Source organism: Scylla paramamosain, chromosome 28 (genome assembly GCF_035594125.1).
Source record: "Scylla paramamosain isolate STU-SP2022 chromosome 28, ASM3559412v1, whole genome shotgun sequence".
NCBI classification, from domain to species: Eukaryota; Metazoa; Arthropoda; class Malacostraca; order Decapoda; family Portunidae; genus Scylla; species Scylla paramamosain.
This window is the reverse complement of record NC_087178.1, coordinates 3,335,001-3,350,832: the sequence shown is the minus strand read 5'-3', so window position 1 is coordinate 3,350,832 and position 15,832 is coordinate 3,335,001. Positions and strand designations below refer to the sequence as shown.

The 15,832-nt window shown below is 40.9% G+C and overlaps 1 protein-coding gene across 24 annotated transcripts in view; it reads right to left on the bottom strand.

Moving 5' to 3' along the window:
- Positions 1 to 15,832, bottom strand: part of LOC135114712 (uncharacterized) — a 200,278-nt gene that overhangs the window by 17,909 nt on the left and 166,537 nt on the right. For 3 of the 24 annotated variants that reach the window (XM_064030672.1, XM_064030673.1, XM_064030679.1), the window contains one exon: positions 11,405 to 11,452. The exons of 16 other annotated variants lie outside the window; for them this stretch is intronic. In XM_064030672.1, coding sequence (XP_063886742.1) covers positions 11,449 to 11,452 — 4 coding nt within the window. In that variant the 3' untranslated portion in view covers positions 11,405 to 11,448. Of the gene's footprint in view, positions 1 to 11,384; positions 11,453 to 13,970; positions 14,684 to 15,832 lie in introns of those variants that run through there. 5 more of the 24 variants (XM_064030662.1, XM_064030669.1, XM_064030677.1 and 2 more) reach the window with 2 other exon arrangements.

Genomic DNA, 15,832 nt, shown 5'->3' with positions numbered 1-15,832 from the left:
AGGGAACAAGTGACGGTGAAAAGGGTGTAGGGAAGGGGGAATGGGAGGTGGTGAGGGGAAAGATGTGGTATTAAATGGAAGGATGAGATGGTGAGGGGAATGGAGGGATAGTGATGGGAGAAAGGGGATATGGCAAGAGGAAAGAAGCTTACAGGGAGGGAGAATATGGAGGGTACAGGGGGAAGGGGATGGGTGAGATAGCGATGGGAAAGAAAGGGGAATGAAGGTACAGGGAGAAGGTAAAGGAAGGGGAGAATATGGGCAATGGGAAGAAGGGGAATGAAGGTACAGGGAGAAGGGAATGGGGAGATCGTGAGGGTAAAGTTAGTACTGGTGATTATAGTGGAAGAAGGGAGGAGGAGGTGAAGGGAGTATAGGAAGAGGAATGATGGGAGGAGGAGGGTGAGGGGAAGATGGGAGGATGAGGGATGATGGGAGGAGGGGAGGATGGGGGTGATGGAAAGATGGGAGGAGGAGGGTGAGGGAAGGATGGGAGGATGGGATGAGGGAGGTTGAGGGGAATATGTTGTGCCTTTGCAGCTCAGAGCCTCAGGGCGCGGAATTAATAATGTTAAAACAGTTTAGTGATTGTTTGGTCGGTGGCATGGAAGCGGTGGTGGTGGTGGTGGTGGTGGTGGTGGTGGTGGTGGTGGTGGTCGTGATAGTGTTTTTATTGCGTGGTGGTGGTGGTGGTGGTAGTGGCAGGGCTGGTAAAGGAAAAATATTAGCCTCTATGTACCTGACATAATCTAAATTCATACGGGCAACATTTTTGTATTAACAGATATCAATATATCTTTCACGCTCATAACGCAAATATATATATCCCCACAGACCCGTCCCTCCCTGACCCTCCCCCGCTACAGGCACGTCCCTCTGGTGGCGAGGAGGACAACTAACCGCCATAATCTTTCCTGTGTCAACACCCTAACCTAACCTAACCACCGTAACCTTTCCTATATCAAGAACCTAACTTTTACCTAATCTAATATAACCACCATAATCTAATCTAATCACTATAATCTTTCCTATTCTACAACTTAAACCTGACTTGACCTAACCATCGTAACCTCTCCGATGTCAACAACTAAAAATATACACACAGCATCCTCATCTATTTCCACGTAAAGTCGCGTCCCTCTGGTGGCAGGTAAGAAAACTAACCACCTAAAACTCTCTTACATTGTACAAAATTGGCGGTGACAACGCTGATTGGGACAAGACACAAATCCTTTCACTGCTGGACAACCTTTCTCAATTCCATAATTACATAACTTTTAACACTAAAAATAAATCTGTCTCCTAGGAAAGACAAGATTAACTTCATATTCTCCCTTTTTTTCTGTGTATCCAGGAAACCATTTTCTTTGTTTTCTGAATTCAAAGAAAGCTAGACCAGAACAATAAAAAAGCTTCATGAAAATATTGAATATATATCACTCATTCGCAGTAACACGCATTGCACCATCAGTATTGTAATTATAAACCCAATAAAGCTTAAAGTATTCAACACACTCGTAAAAAATAAGTGCATGTTGTCCTTTTTTTTTCTTTTTATGTAGGAGGGACACCGGCCAAAGGAAAAAAATCCAATAAAAAAAAAAGGCCCACTGAGATGCCGGTCCCTGAATAAGGGGATAAGTGTCTTGAAAACTCGCTCCTGAAGGAGTTCAAGTCAAAGGAAGGTGGAAATACAGAAGCAGGCAGGGAGTTCCAGAGTTTATCAGAGAAAGGGATGAATGACTGAGAATACTGGTTAACTCTTGCATTAGAGAGGTGGACAGAATAGGGGTGAGAAAGAAGAAAGTCTTGTACAGCGAGGCCACGGGAGGAGGGGAGGCATGCAGTTAGTAAGATCAGAAGAGCAGTTAGCATGAAAATAGCGATAGAAGATAGCAAGAGATGCAACACTGGCGATGAGAAAGGGGCTGAAGACAGTCAGTTAGAGGAGAGGAGTTGATGAGACGAAAAGCTTTTGATTCCACCCTGTCTAGAAGAGCGGTATGAGTGGAATCTCCCCAGATATGTGAAGCATACTCCATAAATAGACGGATAAGGTTCTTGTACAGAGCTAGAAGCTGGAAGGATAAGAAAAACTGGTGGAGACGTCTCAGAACGACTAACTTTATAGAAACTGTTTTAGCTAAAGACGAGATGTGAAATTTCCAGTTTAGATTATAAGTAAAGGACAGACCGAGGATGTTCAGTGTAGAAGAGGGGCACAGTTGAGTCACCATAAGCAGGATTGGTGGTTAGGAAAAGGTTAAGAATGTTGGGCGTATCACCAAGACGGTCAGGAATACGCGTAGGGTGCTGCACCAATTGCTCTAGGTTGTAGAGGATAGCGGAGTTAAAGATTAGTTCACCAGGATGATCATTGAAGGAAGATGAAAGCCAAAGCTGGTGGTGAACACTGAAGTCTCCTAGAATGGAGATCTCTGCAAAAGGGAAGAGGGTCAGAATGTACTCCACTTTGGAAGTTAATCAGTCAAAGAATTTCCTATAGTCAGAGGAGTTAGGTGAGAGGTATATATCACAGATAAATTTAGTTTGAGAGTGATTCTGTAGTCGTAGCCAGATGGAGGAAAACTCGAAAGATTCAAGAGCGTGGGCACGAGAGCAGGTTAAGTCGTTGCACACATTTACTCAACATCCAGCTTTGGACTGAAAATGAGGATAGAGAAAATAGGAGCGAACAGAAAAGAGGGGCTACTATCAGTTGCCTCAGACACTTGTGTTTCAGTGAGGAAAAGAAGATGCGGTTTTAGTATAGGAGAGGTGGTGTTCTACAGATTGAAAATTAAATGCAAGACCGCAAATGTCAAGACACTTAGGGTCGATACCAGAAAAGCAGTCCAACCTGGGGACATATGTGGTCCCCTCCCTAGATGGAGACTCAGGGACTGGTGTCGGGGCTGGTGTCGGAGTTACCATGATAATTTTGAATTTTGAATGAAGGGTGTGTGTGTAATTAAGTGCTTGTACTTTTGTGTGGAGGAAGAGAGTTGTCTTTAGAAGGCAGGCTGTATCTGCCCCCTTGTGTTACGAGACAAAAGGGAAACATTCAGTGAGATCACAGCTGGGTTTAATGTTAGGTTCACAGCACCCCCTGATCCAGTGCTTTAGGCCTCACTGGGAGTAATTATAGTTTCGGCAGGTGCCTACTGTCTCTTCCTCCTGACCCAGTCAATCTCAGTGCCTCATTGTAATTTGATGTCCGTTAAGTGTTGCGTTTTGTCGAGTCACACGGGAAAAGGGACACAAGGAATAATTCATGACGATCCATATTTTGTTTAATCCTGAAGTGTTTGCATTAGGTACACGCATGAAGGATTAAAACAGAACTTAGTAATGTATGAAATGAGCCGCTGCGGTATATTTACTCACAGGAAAAGTCGAGTTGTTGCGTGTACGAGTGAGTGGGTATATGAACGATAAGAAAGCTTTGTAATACGTAAAATAAACCGCTAATGAAATGTGACAAGTTAATAAGTCAAGTCATCAGGTATTTAAACGAAGACACATGGACGATAAAGAAAAACATTATATAATATGAAATTACGCGCTGTGACGTGTTCAGTCCTCTGTAGTATCATCCCAGGCGTGAATGCAGAACAAGGTTACACTAAAACCTCCCATGGGTGTGTAAAGCGCGTCAGCTTAACGAGATCAGGTCAACTCCGTACAAAGGTGGAAATGTGGAGGGAAAAGCATATGAGGAACACTGCTGGGGTGAGGAGCGGCCGGGAGTGGGCAAGACGGGAGGAGAGGAGCACGAGAGTAGAAGAGAGCAAGATTAACCTCCAGTTTTCATGCAATAATAATAAGGGAGTGAATACAGTTTCCTACGTATGTTAATGCTGATGTTGATTAATACGCCATGTGTCAGACAGGTCACTTTACGGGGTTGAATTTTTTAGGGTTTCAAATGTGGATTATACTCGTGGTGTAAAGATACTGCCATTCATACTGCCATTCTTTACTTTATGGCAGTTGTTGCTCATAACGGCCGCGCATGGTTTCCTTTAACAATTCTTTAGCGTACTCATGACTCCAATAACAATTAAGCACTCGGGTCACAAAAACAAGTGTACAACCTGCTTTCTTTCCCTCAGCATGACGCACGAGGCACAACACAAAGCCACAACTACAACACTAATAAACTAAACTGTAATTTCAACAGAATATCCTTCATACATAATTCATTAATTCACGGGTTTGAAGTCCAAATGAACCTCATCACTTATAATTCAATTTGCTTAGTTTACCTGATGCTGATGAGACCTTTTTTTTCTGCCCCTCCGCCTCACCTGGACATTATTCACGAGTGTGGCTTTATTGTTTTATTTGGTACGGGTTCCTTACCTATATTCACAGTAATAAGTAAGGAGGATATTGATATAAAGTATTTAGGTCTGTCTGTCTAATGTATGTAAGGTACGATGTAACTCTCTCTCTCTCTCTCTCTCTCTCTCTCTCTCTCTCTCTCTCTCTCTCTGGGACAACTAAGGTAGGACCAGACGCTACCATTTCCAAACTATCTCCTCCTGACATTTCCAAAATACATAATTCCTAACGTGGTGGCATTTTTATGAACCAAATCCTCTTGTTTGTCGACTGAGAATAAAGCAATGCGAGCAGATGTCTCCTGTGTATGTTTAATTAATATGCTCTCCACACACACACACACACACACACACACACACACACACACACACACGGATGCCTCAAGTACTTCCCGCGCACGTCATTTACATATCAAATGAACAGCATCACATATTTATAACCACCAAGCCCCCGCAGTCATAACCCGCCTTTAATCATGCACACAAACCCACGTAAAAACTCAACACCTCTTCAGTTTCTTCAGGAACCACCCCACCGTTTTCTTTCGTTGCATGCGTGACTATACTAACCTATCACACCAACGAGAGGATTAGGTAATATACGGATGACTGGTGGGTATAGGTAGGTACAGCCGGTGTCATAAGTGTAGTGAACTGCCACACTGACTTCACTATTCAGCATTTTGTTCAACACTGATGTATCGAAAGTCAGTTGTCAGGTTTCATTGGAGGACTAGAGGCTGAAGGAGGAAAGGATAAACAGTGGAAGGCAGTGTGGGATTCTACTCGCCTTGTATTGCTGTAGGTTTTGTCAAGGGACTGCCACTAGTAGACCTAAGAACATAAAAACATTAGATGGCTTCCTACAGCTTATCCTTCGGTTCAAACTCTTTATTTTGGGCCAGTTACTGATCACCGTTTTTCGCATGTTAGCCACCCAACAAAACCATTTTACTTTATTTTTTGCTCTCCTCCACTCTTCCGTTCTGTAACTAATATAATTTTCAGTGTTTTATAAAGTACCCGGGAGTATCATAAAGTAAGTAAAGGACATGTACACTGCTACGGATTTTCAGATTTGTGTTGTAAAAGATTAAAGGCAACGGTAGAAAAAAAAAAAAGTTTACATTTTATTCAGGAGAAAAAAAAAAAAAATTGAACGATTTAATTTTTTTCGTTACAAGGTTATTGTTGAGTTATGTGTGTCGTATTTCTCTGTTTTTAGGGCGTGTTTGCTTTTAATTTACTTCGGTGTGCCCTTACTTGCGCTCATAAGTGATTGCTACGGAACGCCGGCCTGCCATTACGTTACTATTACTACTCTTACTACTACTACAACTACTACAACTACTACTACTACTACTATGTAAATTACTACTACCACTGCTATACTACCCTGACTACTACTACCCTGACTACTACTACTACTACTACAGCTACTACTACTATCACTTTTATTATTACCATTGCCATTACAAATACTCATACTACTTCACTCTCGACTATCTCTTGCTTAAGCTGGTTTCAGTCAAATCTTTATATACATTCTCGTCTCTACTTTACTGACTCGAAACTTTCAACACAATAGTAATTTTCTGACCTCCTGTGTCTTCCAGCTTCCTGTTGTTCATTTTCTTTTATTAACTTAAAAAGAAAAATCACTTATATGCTTTTGCCTCCCGAGAGTTACCTTAGGTAATTCTTTTCCTTCTCAGAGGCAAAACAAAGGCACGACTTTATCATATTAAATTCAAAAATTATTATTATTATTTTTTTCGCAAATAAAGTTACCTTCGCAAAAACTATCTAAGGAAAAAGCATTTTGCTTAAAATTTCACATTGGCATATTCACTTTTCTTCCTTAATCTTATTTTATTGTACTTTACGGTTATAACTTGCTTGCCCTCTTGGTTAATAATTCTTAAAAGTAATAAAAACATTAATAACTCTTTCATGAGAACTCCATAAATTAATTTTTACTTGCAAATTTACTTAAGGGAAGCGCAAGTATATTCTGTATTTTCCTTTCTTAACCAAACCTAACCTTGTGATTTATTTTTTCATTTATTAAAGAAATGTGATCTGGATTCCGGAATACCACAACATTAATACGACATACAGTCTCTCTCTCTCTCTCTCTCTCTCTCTCTCTCTCTCTCTCTCTCTCTCTCTCTCTCTCTCTCTCTCTCTCACCACCACCGTTCCTTTCTTCCCTTTCCTTCGCTCAAAATCTAATTCCAGCACCCGCACAGATATCTCCTGGTTCTCATTACCGCTCTTCTCTCTCTCTCTCTCTCTCTCTCTCTCTCTCTCTCTCTCTCTCTCTCTCTCTCTCTCTCTCTCTCTCTCTCTCTCTGTGTGTGTGTGTGTGTGTGTGTGTGTGTGTGTGTGTGTGTGTGTGTGTGTGTGTGTGTGTGTGTGTGTGTGTGTGCGCGCGCGTGTGTGCAATGCGAGACACGGAGACTTGTGTAAATTTCTGAACTCCACCCGGCCATTTATTTTGATTTCAACAGACCAAATGGTAGCACGAGGCCATTACTCAGGTTTTATCGAATGTTTTCCTTTTTCCCTTCCCTCCTTCTCTCCTTTATCCCGTTTTCTGTTCTCAAGCACTCCATCTTCCTTCCATCTCTTCTTCTCTTCGTTAGTAACAATTTTTTTTCTCCTTCCTTGCCTCATGTGTCCTTTTCTCTTATTCCTCCTTCATTCCTTCACTTCTCCCTTCCTCACGCACAATCTCCTATTCTTCCCTGTAAATCATTCATTACCTCTTTCCCGTCTCCCTCTTATTCAATTTTCCTTAATCTCCTCCCTTACATCCATCCTTCCTTACTCACTTTCCTTCTCATCTTTCTCTTTTTCGTAAACTTCTTTTTTTTTCAGTATTTTCCCCCCTTCACCCACACACACTTTGGATCTGTCTCCCTTTCACAGCCTTTCACTATTTCTCCCTCTCCTCCCCTATATTCCCTCCATTACTCACCGTCCCCTCATCCTCCCTTTCCCATTCACTCACTCATTCAGAGAAGGTTTGTGTAACTCTTCCATCTGATGAACAAACAAGAAGATGAGCAGCTGAAAAGGTTCGTAAAATCAGTAGATATTTTTGGGAAAGCGTAGGAGTGCAAGAGAGAGAGAGAGAGAGAGAGAGAGAGAGAGAGAGAGAGAGAGAGAGAGAGAGAGAGAGAGAGAGAGAGAGAGAGAGAGAGAGAGAGAGAGAGAGAGAGAGAGAGAGAGAGAGAGAGAGAAAGGGAACGGTAGAGGATGAGGAAGGATTTGCGGATGGAGAGACAGAGAAACGAGTGGAGAGATGAAGCCATAAGGATAAAGGGACAGACAGAGGGCTGGATGAAGGGGAAGAAAGAAAAAAATAAAAAAGTGGAAGGAAAAAATGTGGAAAAAAAAAAAAAGACATCCCGTGGGTCGGTCTGGAAGGGGAGTGGGAATGATGGGAGGGGAAAGAAATGGATATATCAATCACTTGAGAAATAAACTTTAATTCAGTGGATGATTGCTAAATCGGTCTCCAGAAAGTCTCAACTGCAGATAAGGGAAAAATGAGAAAAGTTCCAGTCCAGATAATGCCTGGAAAATTGAAACTCACTCACTGGGGATTAGAATAAGTCAAAATAAGATAATGAAAAAAAAAAAAAGTTAATGAAGAAGTTAAGATGGGGTTCATGTATCGTGCTCCTGCTGATGAGAGAGAGAGAGAGAGAGAGAGAGAGAGAGAGAGAGAGAGAGAGAGACGAACAAAGACACAGACTAAATATCAGAAAAAAAAAAAACTGACAAACAGACAACAACAACAACAAAAAAAACATACAATCGAAACTGCAAACGAGAAAAAAACAACAACCCGTAAATACACACATGAAAAAAAAAAAACCTGCCCCCTAAAAAAAAGAGAAAAAAAAGAAAAGAAAACGAAAAAAAACACGAACGCATCACAAACAACACTAACAAAATAAAAGAAATAAAAAAAAAACTGGTGGAGAAAACAGAAAACGGAACCTCACATAAGAGAAAATCACAGGTCCACCAGAACACAATGCAACAGAAAACGGGAAAGCGAAAGAGAAAATGGGAGGTGGTGGCGGGAAGAGCGGAGTGCCACGGCTGAGAAAATTTTCCATTTCCAATAGCGCCCATTTCCTACATAATATTTTTTTTGTTTCACATTTAGTTGATTCGCTTGAAGTGGCTAAGCCGTCTGTCATTGGGCGCGTGTTTAATTGTGTGACGTGTGGCGGGTATGACAGAGAGAGAGAGAGAGAGAGAGAGAGAGAGAGAGAGAGAGAGAGAGAGAGAGAGAGAGAGAGAGAGAGAGAGAGAGAGAGAGAGACTGGGGTAGGAAACTCGAAAATGTGAAGCTGAATACCTGAAAACTATATGGGATAAAAAAGGAAGAAAAATAAAGACGGGAGAAAAAGAGAATAAAGAAAAAAAATTGTGAGAAAATAAAATACTGAAAAAAAAAAAATATATGGAAAGAAGCACCAAACAAAATAACAGAAATATCACGGACATCAAACTTTCACACGTTCATAAATACAAAAAAATAAATAAATAAAATAAATAAATAAATAAATAAATAAAATAAAATAAAATAAAATAAATAAATAAATAAAATAAAATAAAATAAAATAAAAAAAAATAATGAGCCAACACAGGAAGGAACCAGAACACAAATGACAAATAGCAAATAACAAATGTGCCAAAAACTCACTAATTACGCAAACTAGCCAAAGCCAAACACCGCAACACAAATCCGCTTGACGTTCATTAAGAGGAAGCAAAACAAACAGAGGAGGCAACACAACCACTGCGGGAAAAACAAACAACAAAAACATACAAAGGCTACAGTACACTCTCTTCCCCTCAGCTTGTGTATGTGTGTGTGTGTGTGTGTGTGTGTGTGTGTGTGTGTGTGTGTGTGTGTGTGTGTGTGTGAGGAGGGCAAGGGGCTGGAAAAGTTAAGCAGTTTCCAGCCATAAACACACAAACTAGGTCACAGTTTCCAAAATTAGAGAGAAAAAAAGCAAGTCCACTCAGGTGTGTCAATCAACTTTGGCGCCACCTGTCTATCTGTCTGTCTATCCTTGTGTTTTTCTATCTATTAATCTATGTATCACTTCCGTTTACCTGCGTATCAATTTGTTTATCCATCCATGTCTGTGCATGTTTGGCAGCATAACCTATCTATCTATCTATCTATCTATCTACCTATCCATCTATCTCTGAAAAAAGCAAGTTGTTCATGTTTTCCAGCAGAGAGAAAAATAAATATTGACCTGTCCATTCGTTACTCAGTTTGAATATATAAAAAAGAGAGAGCAGATCAAACATTTCAAGTGTCCTCTGCTACAAACTCTCCTGAGGGAACGGTGCACGTGCACACTCAAGGGCAGGAAGAACATAACTCGCTTTAGAAGCCAAGTTGTACCTGTATAACTGACTGGACTGGAATAAGGAGAAAATGAAGAAAATAATGTAAATAAAATAAGAGGTAAAAAAAAATAATAATAATTTCTACTTGTATAACGGTCTGAGCGAGGGTTATAAAAACTTAGAAAAAAAAAGGTTAATAAGTTGCAAAAAAAGTGTATGTAATTTCGACTTGCATGACAGACAGGGCAAGAATTACAAGAGATTAAAGAATAAAAGTGTACATATAACGCTACCAGCAAAAAGAAAAAAAAAAAAAAGTTGAGTAGCAGATACGAGATTTTAATTGACATGTACACCTATCAATGGTCCTGGCAATCTATCAATGTACTGTCTGTGTATATTTGCAACAGACAAAGCTCACTGGAAAGCGCTCAACTCCCTTTGGACGTGACATGATTGCTCGTGTCAACAGGTGCATTGTAGGCAGTAATGGATGGAGGTGGCTTGAAAAACTAATCAACAACGAAGACTAACAAAACAAGATTATACAAAATGATACAGGGATAAACAAACTCAGAGTAAATGGAACAGCGTGGAAATGTACACCATGTAACGTATAAATCGGTGGAAGTGGCTTGAAATACTGATTAAACGCAGCGAAGATTAACAAAATAGACCAGAATGAAACACAAAAAAGAAGGATTTTAGTAATAGCAAGTAGCACTGAAATATGGAAGTGAATGTAATGTAAAGTACGGTGTGTGTGTGTGTGTGTGTGTGTGTGTTGCATTTCTATTACCTCCTAACTACACCTTCATTCCTGAGTGACGCGAGGAAGTGTTGCAAGATGTGGGTCATAATTAGTAAGAGCCTGAGATGAGTTACCATGAAAAAAAAAGAAAAACGAGAGAAAAAAAAAAAAAAAAAAAAACAGGGTGAAAATCATACTCGCATCCACTACCACTTTTTAAGAATCATAAACACACTTGCAACTCTTCCTAAGCATGACATTCACTGAGAATTTAAAGCCACGAGGAAGTAACGCCAATGAAATGCACTTCGGATTCTTTTTCTTTCACTGGCAGCCTGAGTTGAAGTCGGCATCTGGCTTGTCTTTCTTCCAGTCAAACTTCTGGCTGTACTTCAAGCGGTGTTTTCTGTTCTGTTTTGTAATTAGTTGACTGTTGACTGTAACGGAACAGGGACTGGCAGACTGGAGAGTTGTAGGGATCACCATCAGTCATTTAAAGCAATAACACCACCACCACCGCTACCACAATCACGAACAACAATAGTAACGACAACAATTAATAAAAACAACAACAACAACTACAACAACAACTGTTATCACTACTACTACTACTACTACTACTGTAATAATAATAATAATAATAATAATAATAATAATAATAATAATAATAATAATAATAATAATAATAGCTGCAATAATAATGATTCTAGGCTAATTTCGCGCAGGAGTAGGGTAAACAGAGGCCATAAAACCGCAGTAAGTGGCGGTATTACATTTCAAGAACAGCAGTGGGAAGAGTAGAAGGCCGGGAGGCGCTGAGAGAACAGGTAATAAAGATGATTAATGCCCAAGTTAATGACCAACAGTAGGTGTCTAGTGTCCACCCCCAACACTACCTTTACATAGCTGCACTCACACCTGAAGCACCAACATTAAGGTAGACAGGTTTCCTTCACATCCTCACCTGAAAAAGTACCAACATTAATCAATAAGGGGGTAGGATTGTTAAAGCAGGTTAATTACAGCATCAGTCAAGTGTACCACAGCGCTGCAGGAAGTCTTACCACCTTGCTAGCGCGAAAATCTCACTAACTTACTACGCCATTAATTCACTACTTTACTATCTCAACACCTCACCCCTTCCCACACCTTACCACTGTACTTACTAACCCGCTACCTTGCTACGCCTTTAATTTACTACTTTACTATTTTACACCTTAACGTTGAGAAAATCTTACCATCTTAGTACGTAGTTTACTGCCTTAAACCTCACCTACTTCACTACTTCACTACTTTAGTAATGCGAAAACATTACAATCTCACGACTTTACTAGTACGAAAACACTTATAAATTGCGTATTTACCTTTAAATGGCGCCTATTAATACCACTTACAACCAATCCGACTAATCTTCTACTAAGTTTGGAAGGAAATTTAATCCCGCACGGATGAAGGAGGTTATTACGAGAGGATAATGAAATCTTGCCGAGGCTTAAGCCGCTAAAGATACCTGGAGAAGTGCAGCGGGCGCAGGAATGGAAGGTAATTATGACTCCGACAAAACAACTTGACTTCACGTGTAACAATAACGCAACCTCATTGAAATTCCTCGCCACACAGCTAATGTTGCTTCACAAACACGAGTGGGACACGTCTCTTCACGGGCACACAGCCACTGACACACTTGTAGACAACAACCTCAAAATAATTTCTACATTGATTTTCCTTCGACCTTCGACTGCCACCGACCACGACACTCACACGCTAAGGGTGCGGGGAAAAGGGAAAGGAACTCAGGTGTTAAAGGAGGACGACTTAGGCGAGAAAAGGTGAGACGAGGGTAAAAGGTGGGGACTGACGGGTAAAAATCTCTATTAATGCAAATCAGTAACAATGAAGAGAAACAGATAAGTATAGTGAGACGTTTGGAAATATGGAATGACAACGAATTCTTAGAAGGAATAAAGGAGAAATAGTGAGGAGTTCAAAGGAAGGAAGAGGAGGAGAGAGAGAGAAAGAGAAGGCAGGAGGAGGAGGATAAAGAACTGAGCGAGGCGATGGGGTGAAAGAATGCTTAAGAGAGCGTGAGAGGACTTTCAGAAAGGTGTGTGTGTGTGTGTGTGTGTGTGTGTGTGTGTGTGTGTGTGTGTGTGTGTGTGTGTGTGTGCGCATGTGGGACTGCAGCAGCGGCAGGAGGCCCAGGAACCGCGCCACGACTCTTTACCGGCGCACTTTGCTCTGATGTATTCTCTTATCATATTCTTCGAGGCATTTGAGAGTGGGAGCTTCAACTTACAGACGTCTGGGTGGTGGCGCCTCGAGGTTCAATATTCACTTCGATGACGGATGTTACTTGACACTTCAGTACGTGTCAGAATTCCCTGAGCGAAAGATACCGAATCCGATCCCTTGCAGTGGCGAGTGAGGGTGAAAAGAAAAGGGGATCGTAACATGCAAGGAGTTGGTAAGAGTTGTGAGAAAAGTACATTGTGTAAGAAATTTAATCAAGACGATAGTTCAACTTCTTTAGTAAGTCAGACCCCCTGTCCTTCCTGCCGCGCCCTAACCAGGCTGTCAAGGGGAGGAGATTGAGTCCGCCATCTGGCAGAGAGCATGGAAGACCCCTTAAGACCCTTTGTCCTTGGTCATATAATTACACGACCATTTTGACCACACGAGCCTTGTACTGTACAGATCTCTGCCTTCAAATCTTAAATCCTCTTTGGAAAGATTCACGCCCTTGGACTTCTGCTTATCCTACTCATCCTACTCATCCTCTCACCGCGTCCTTCAAGTCACGGTGTGTGCCAGGGCGAGGGTAAGGCCGCGGCGCACGCCCACGCTGACAGCACGACTTAACACCTCCGCACTCAACGTCTCCAGGCCGGCACAGTCTAACCCGGATCTTGCTTATTACGAGGACTCTGCTTCGCGGCCTCGAGTATACCTTTACCACAGTGGTCCAATTAGCAGTATATAACAGGTAATGATAATCCCGCGACGTAAAATGCGGCACCCTCCATAGCCTGGCACGTGAAGATCACCATCATCATTAATGTGGTGATTATGGCTCTCCTCCTGGCGGCGTGACGGCCTCCTGGCGGGAAGGAGGAGGCGCCACTGATGAGGATGATGTAGGATGGACTTAAACTCATAAATGAAGTAAATTTTCATATGTGGAGGAAAGCTGACAAATATTCCCTAAATGGTTTTGAGTCCTCGAGGAATATATTAATAATTATCCTGTCGTGGGAAGTCCTTTGACATTTTTCTTTCATTTGTATGAAAGTTTTTTTTTTTTTTTTGAGCGTGTTTTTATTATGGATGGAAATACATTTTATTCTTTATACAGAGTGAAAACGCTTGTTCCACAGAGAAATTACTTTTCGTGATACGCAAACATACATACATATCCACACACACACACACACACACACACACACACACACACACACACACACACATTGGAGCAGCTTCGTCCACTTTTTCCATGTTTTTTTCTTTATACCGTAGTACGGAGGCAAAAGAAAAAAAAAGCCATGTTTGCAAAATGTTTCAAGTTTAAAAATATGCTTCAACCTCTTTGCATAACGTAGAAATATCATGAAAGGCCATGGCAAAAAAAAAAAAAATGCCTATGACCTCCCTTACACACACACACACACACACACACACACACACACACACACACACACACACACACTGCGTTGCCCTGTGGATTTTTTTACGCAGTCAGTCGTAATCAGTCGTAATGAAACAAGAGCAAAAACGAAAAAAAAAAAAAAATAGGGAAAAAACGGAGAAAATCTATGTCTGATCCGGAAAGCAACAGTTGGAGGCGTTTGGAGTTAATGAGGAACCAGACGGAATCTTGATTAATTAGAGAGGATGAGCTTCACCTCCCCGCCTTCAGGTATGCGAATATGATCAGATTTTATTATTATTATTTTTTTCTAAGAAGGGATTCCAGGAAACGTGATTTTCAAATGATCAAGGTAATGCTTCTGTTTGAATCACTGTAGCTGGTGAAGGTGTAGAGTTATGATTGTTGTTGTTTGTTGTCTGTTCTTTACCTCACTCAACGACGCCAGTAGCTTCTGTAGTACTCTTTCTGTTTTTCCTCTTCTTGGTCCTCCTACTCTTTCTTTTCCTCCTAATCTTCGTCATTTTCTTCCGCCTTTCTTTCCTCACCATTCTATAATACAAATATTAACAATACAACACTTACTAATACAATAGGGAATAAATTATGTACTACTACTACTACTACCACAACTACTACTACTACTACTACTGTTACAACCACTACTACCACGAAGCAAAGAAAAATAATAATCTTTTTCATGTAAGTTTATTAGAAGAGAAATCCTACGGCTGACCTTATGACCTTTAGAAGCGACACACACACACACACACACACACACACACACACACACACACACACACACACACACACACACACACACACACACACACACAGCCTTAGTTAATCAAGTAATGTATTACTCCGCTCTGAAAACAGAGTCAAGATACGATTAAGATGCGCTTATTTATCCCAAATCTCTCTCTCTCTCTCTCTCTCTCTCTCTCTCTCTCTCTCTCTCTCTCTCTCTCTCTGATAAACACACATACTGATGGCACCATTATGAAGACCCTTATATCATCGAGGTGTAAATGCACTCAGACAAATTAATTCATACTAAAAACTTGAAATTCATTAAGTTTAGGAGTTTCAGGAAAAGAGAGAGAGAGAGAGAGAGAGAGAGAGAGAGAGAGAGAGAGAGAGAGAGAGAGAGAGAGAGAGAGAGAGAGAGAGAGAGCTGATCACTTCCCTGAGTAAATATTTCTCACATTTTCAGTTACTTTTTTCTACTATTTAGCGTCACTTTTTAGTCGTGTACGGATAATAGATAATGGATTATTCACTAGAGTTGAATGATTTAACTTGCATGATCGCTGAGTGTACGCATGTATATGTGTGTGTGTGTGTGTGTGTGTGTGTGTGTGTGTGTGTGTGTGTGTGTGTGTGTGTGTGTGTGTGTGTGTGCGTCCTAAGATCACGTTCAGGTAAGCGATTATCAGATTATCACCATCTATCAAAGTAACCAATTTACGTAAAGTGCAACATATGTCACTATCAGACGCGCGTTATCACTCTTTATCCGACTTATCACCGCCATTGGAGCTGCTCTTAACACAGCGCTGGGAGATGGATGTCTGGCGAGGAGGAGCTAGAAGAGTTAATCAAACATTGCAAATGGAAGAACCGCTATCGTTGTCAGTGAATTATTTGGTATTCCCTTCATTCCTTCGTGTTATTACCGGCGTGTTCGGTCTATCATTG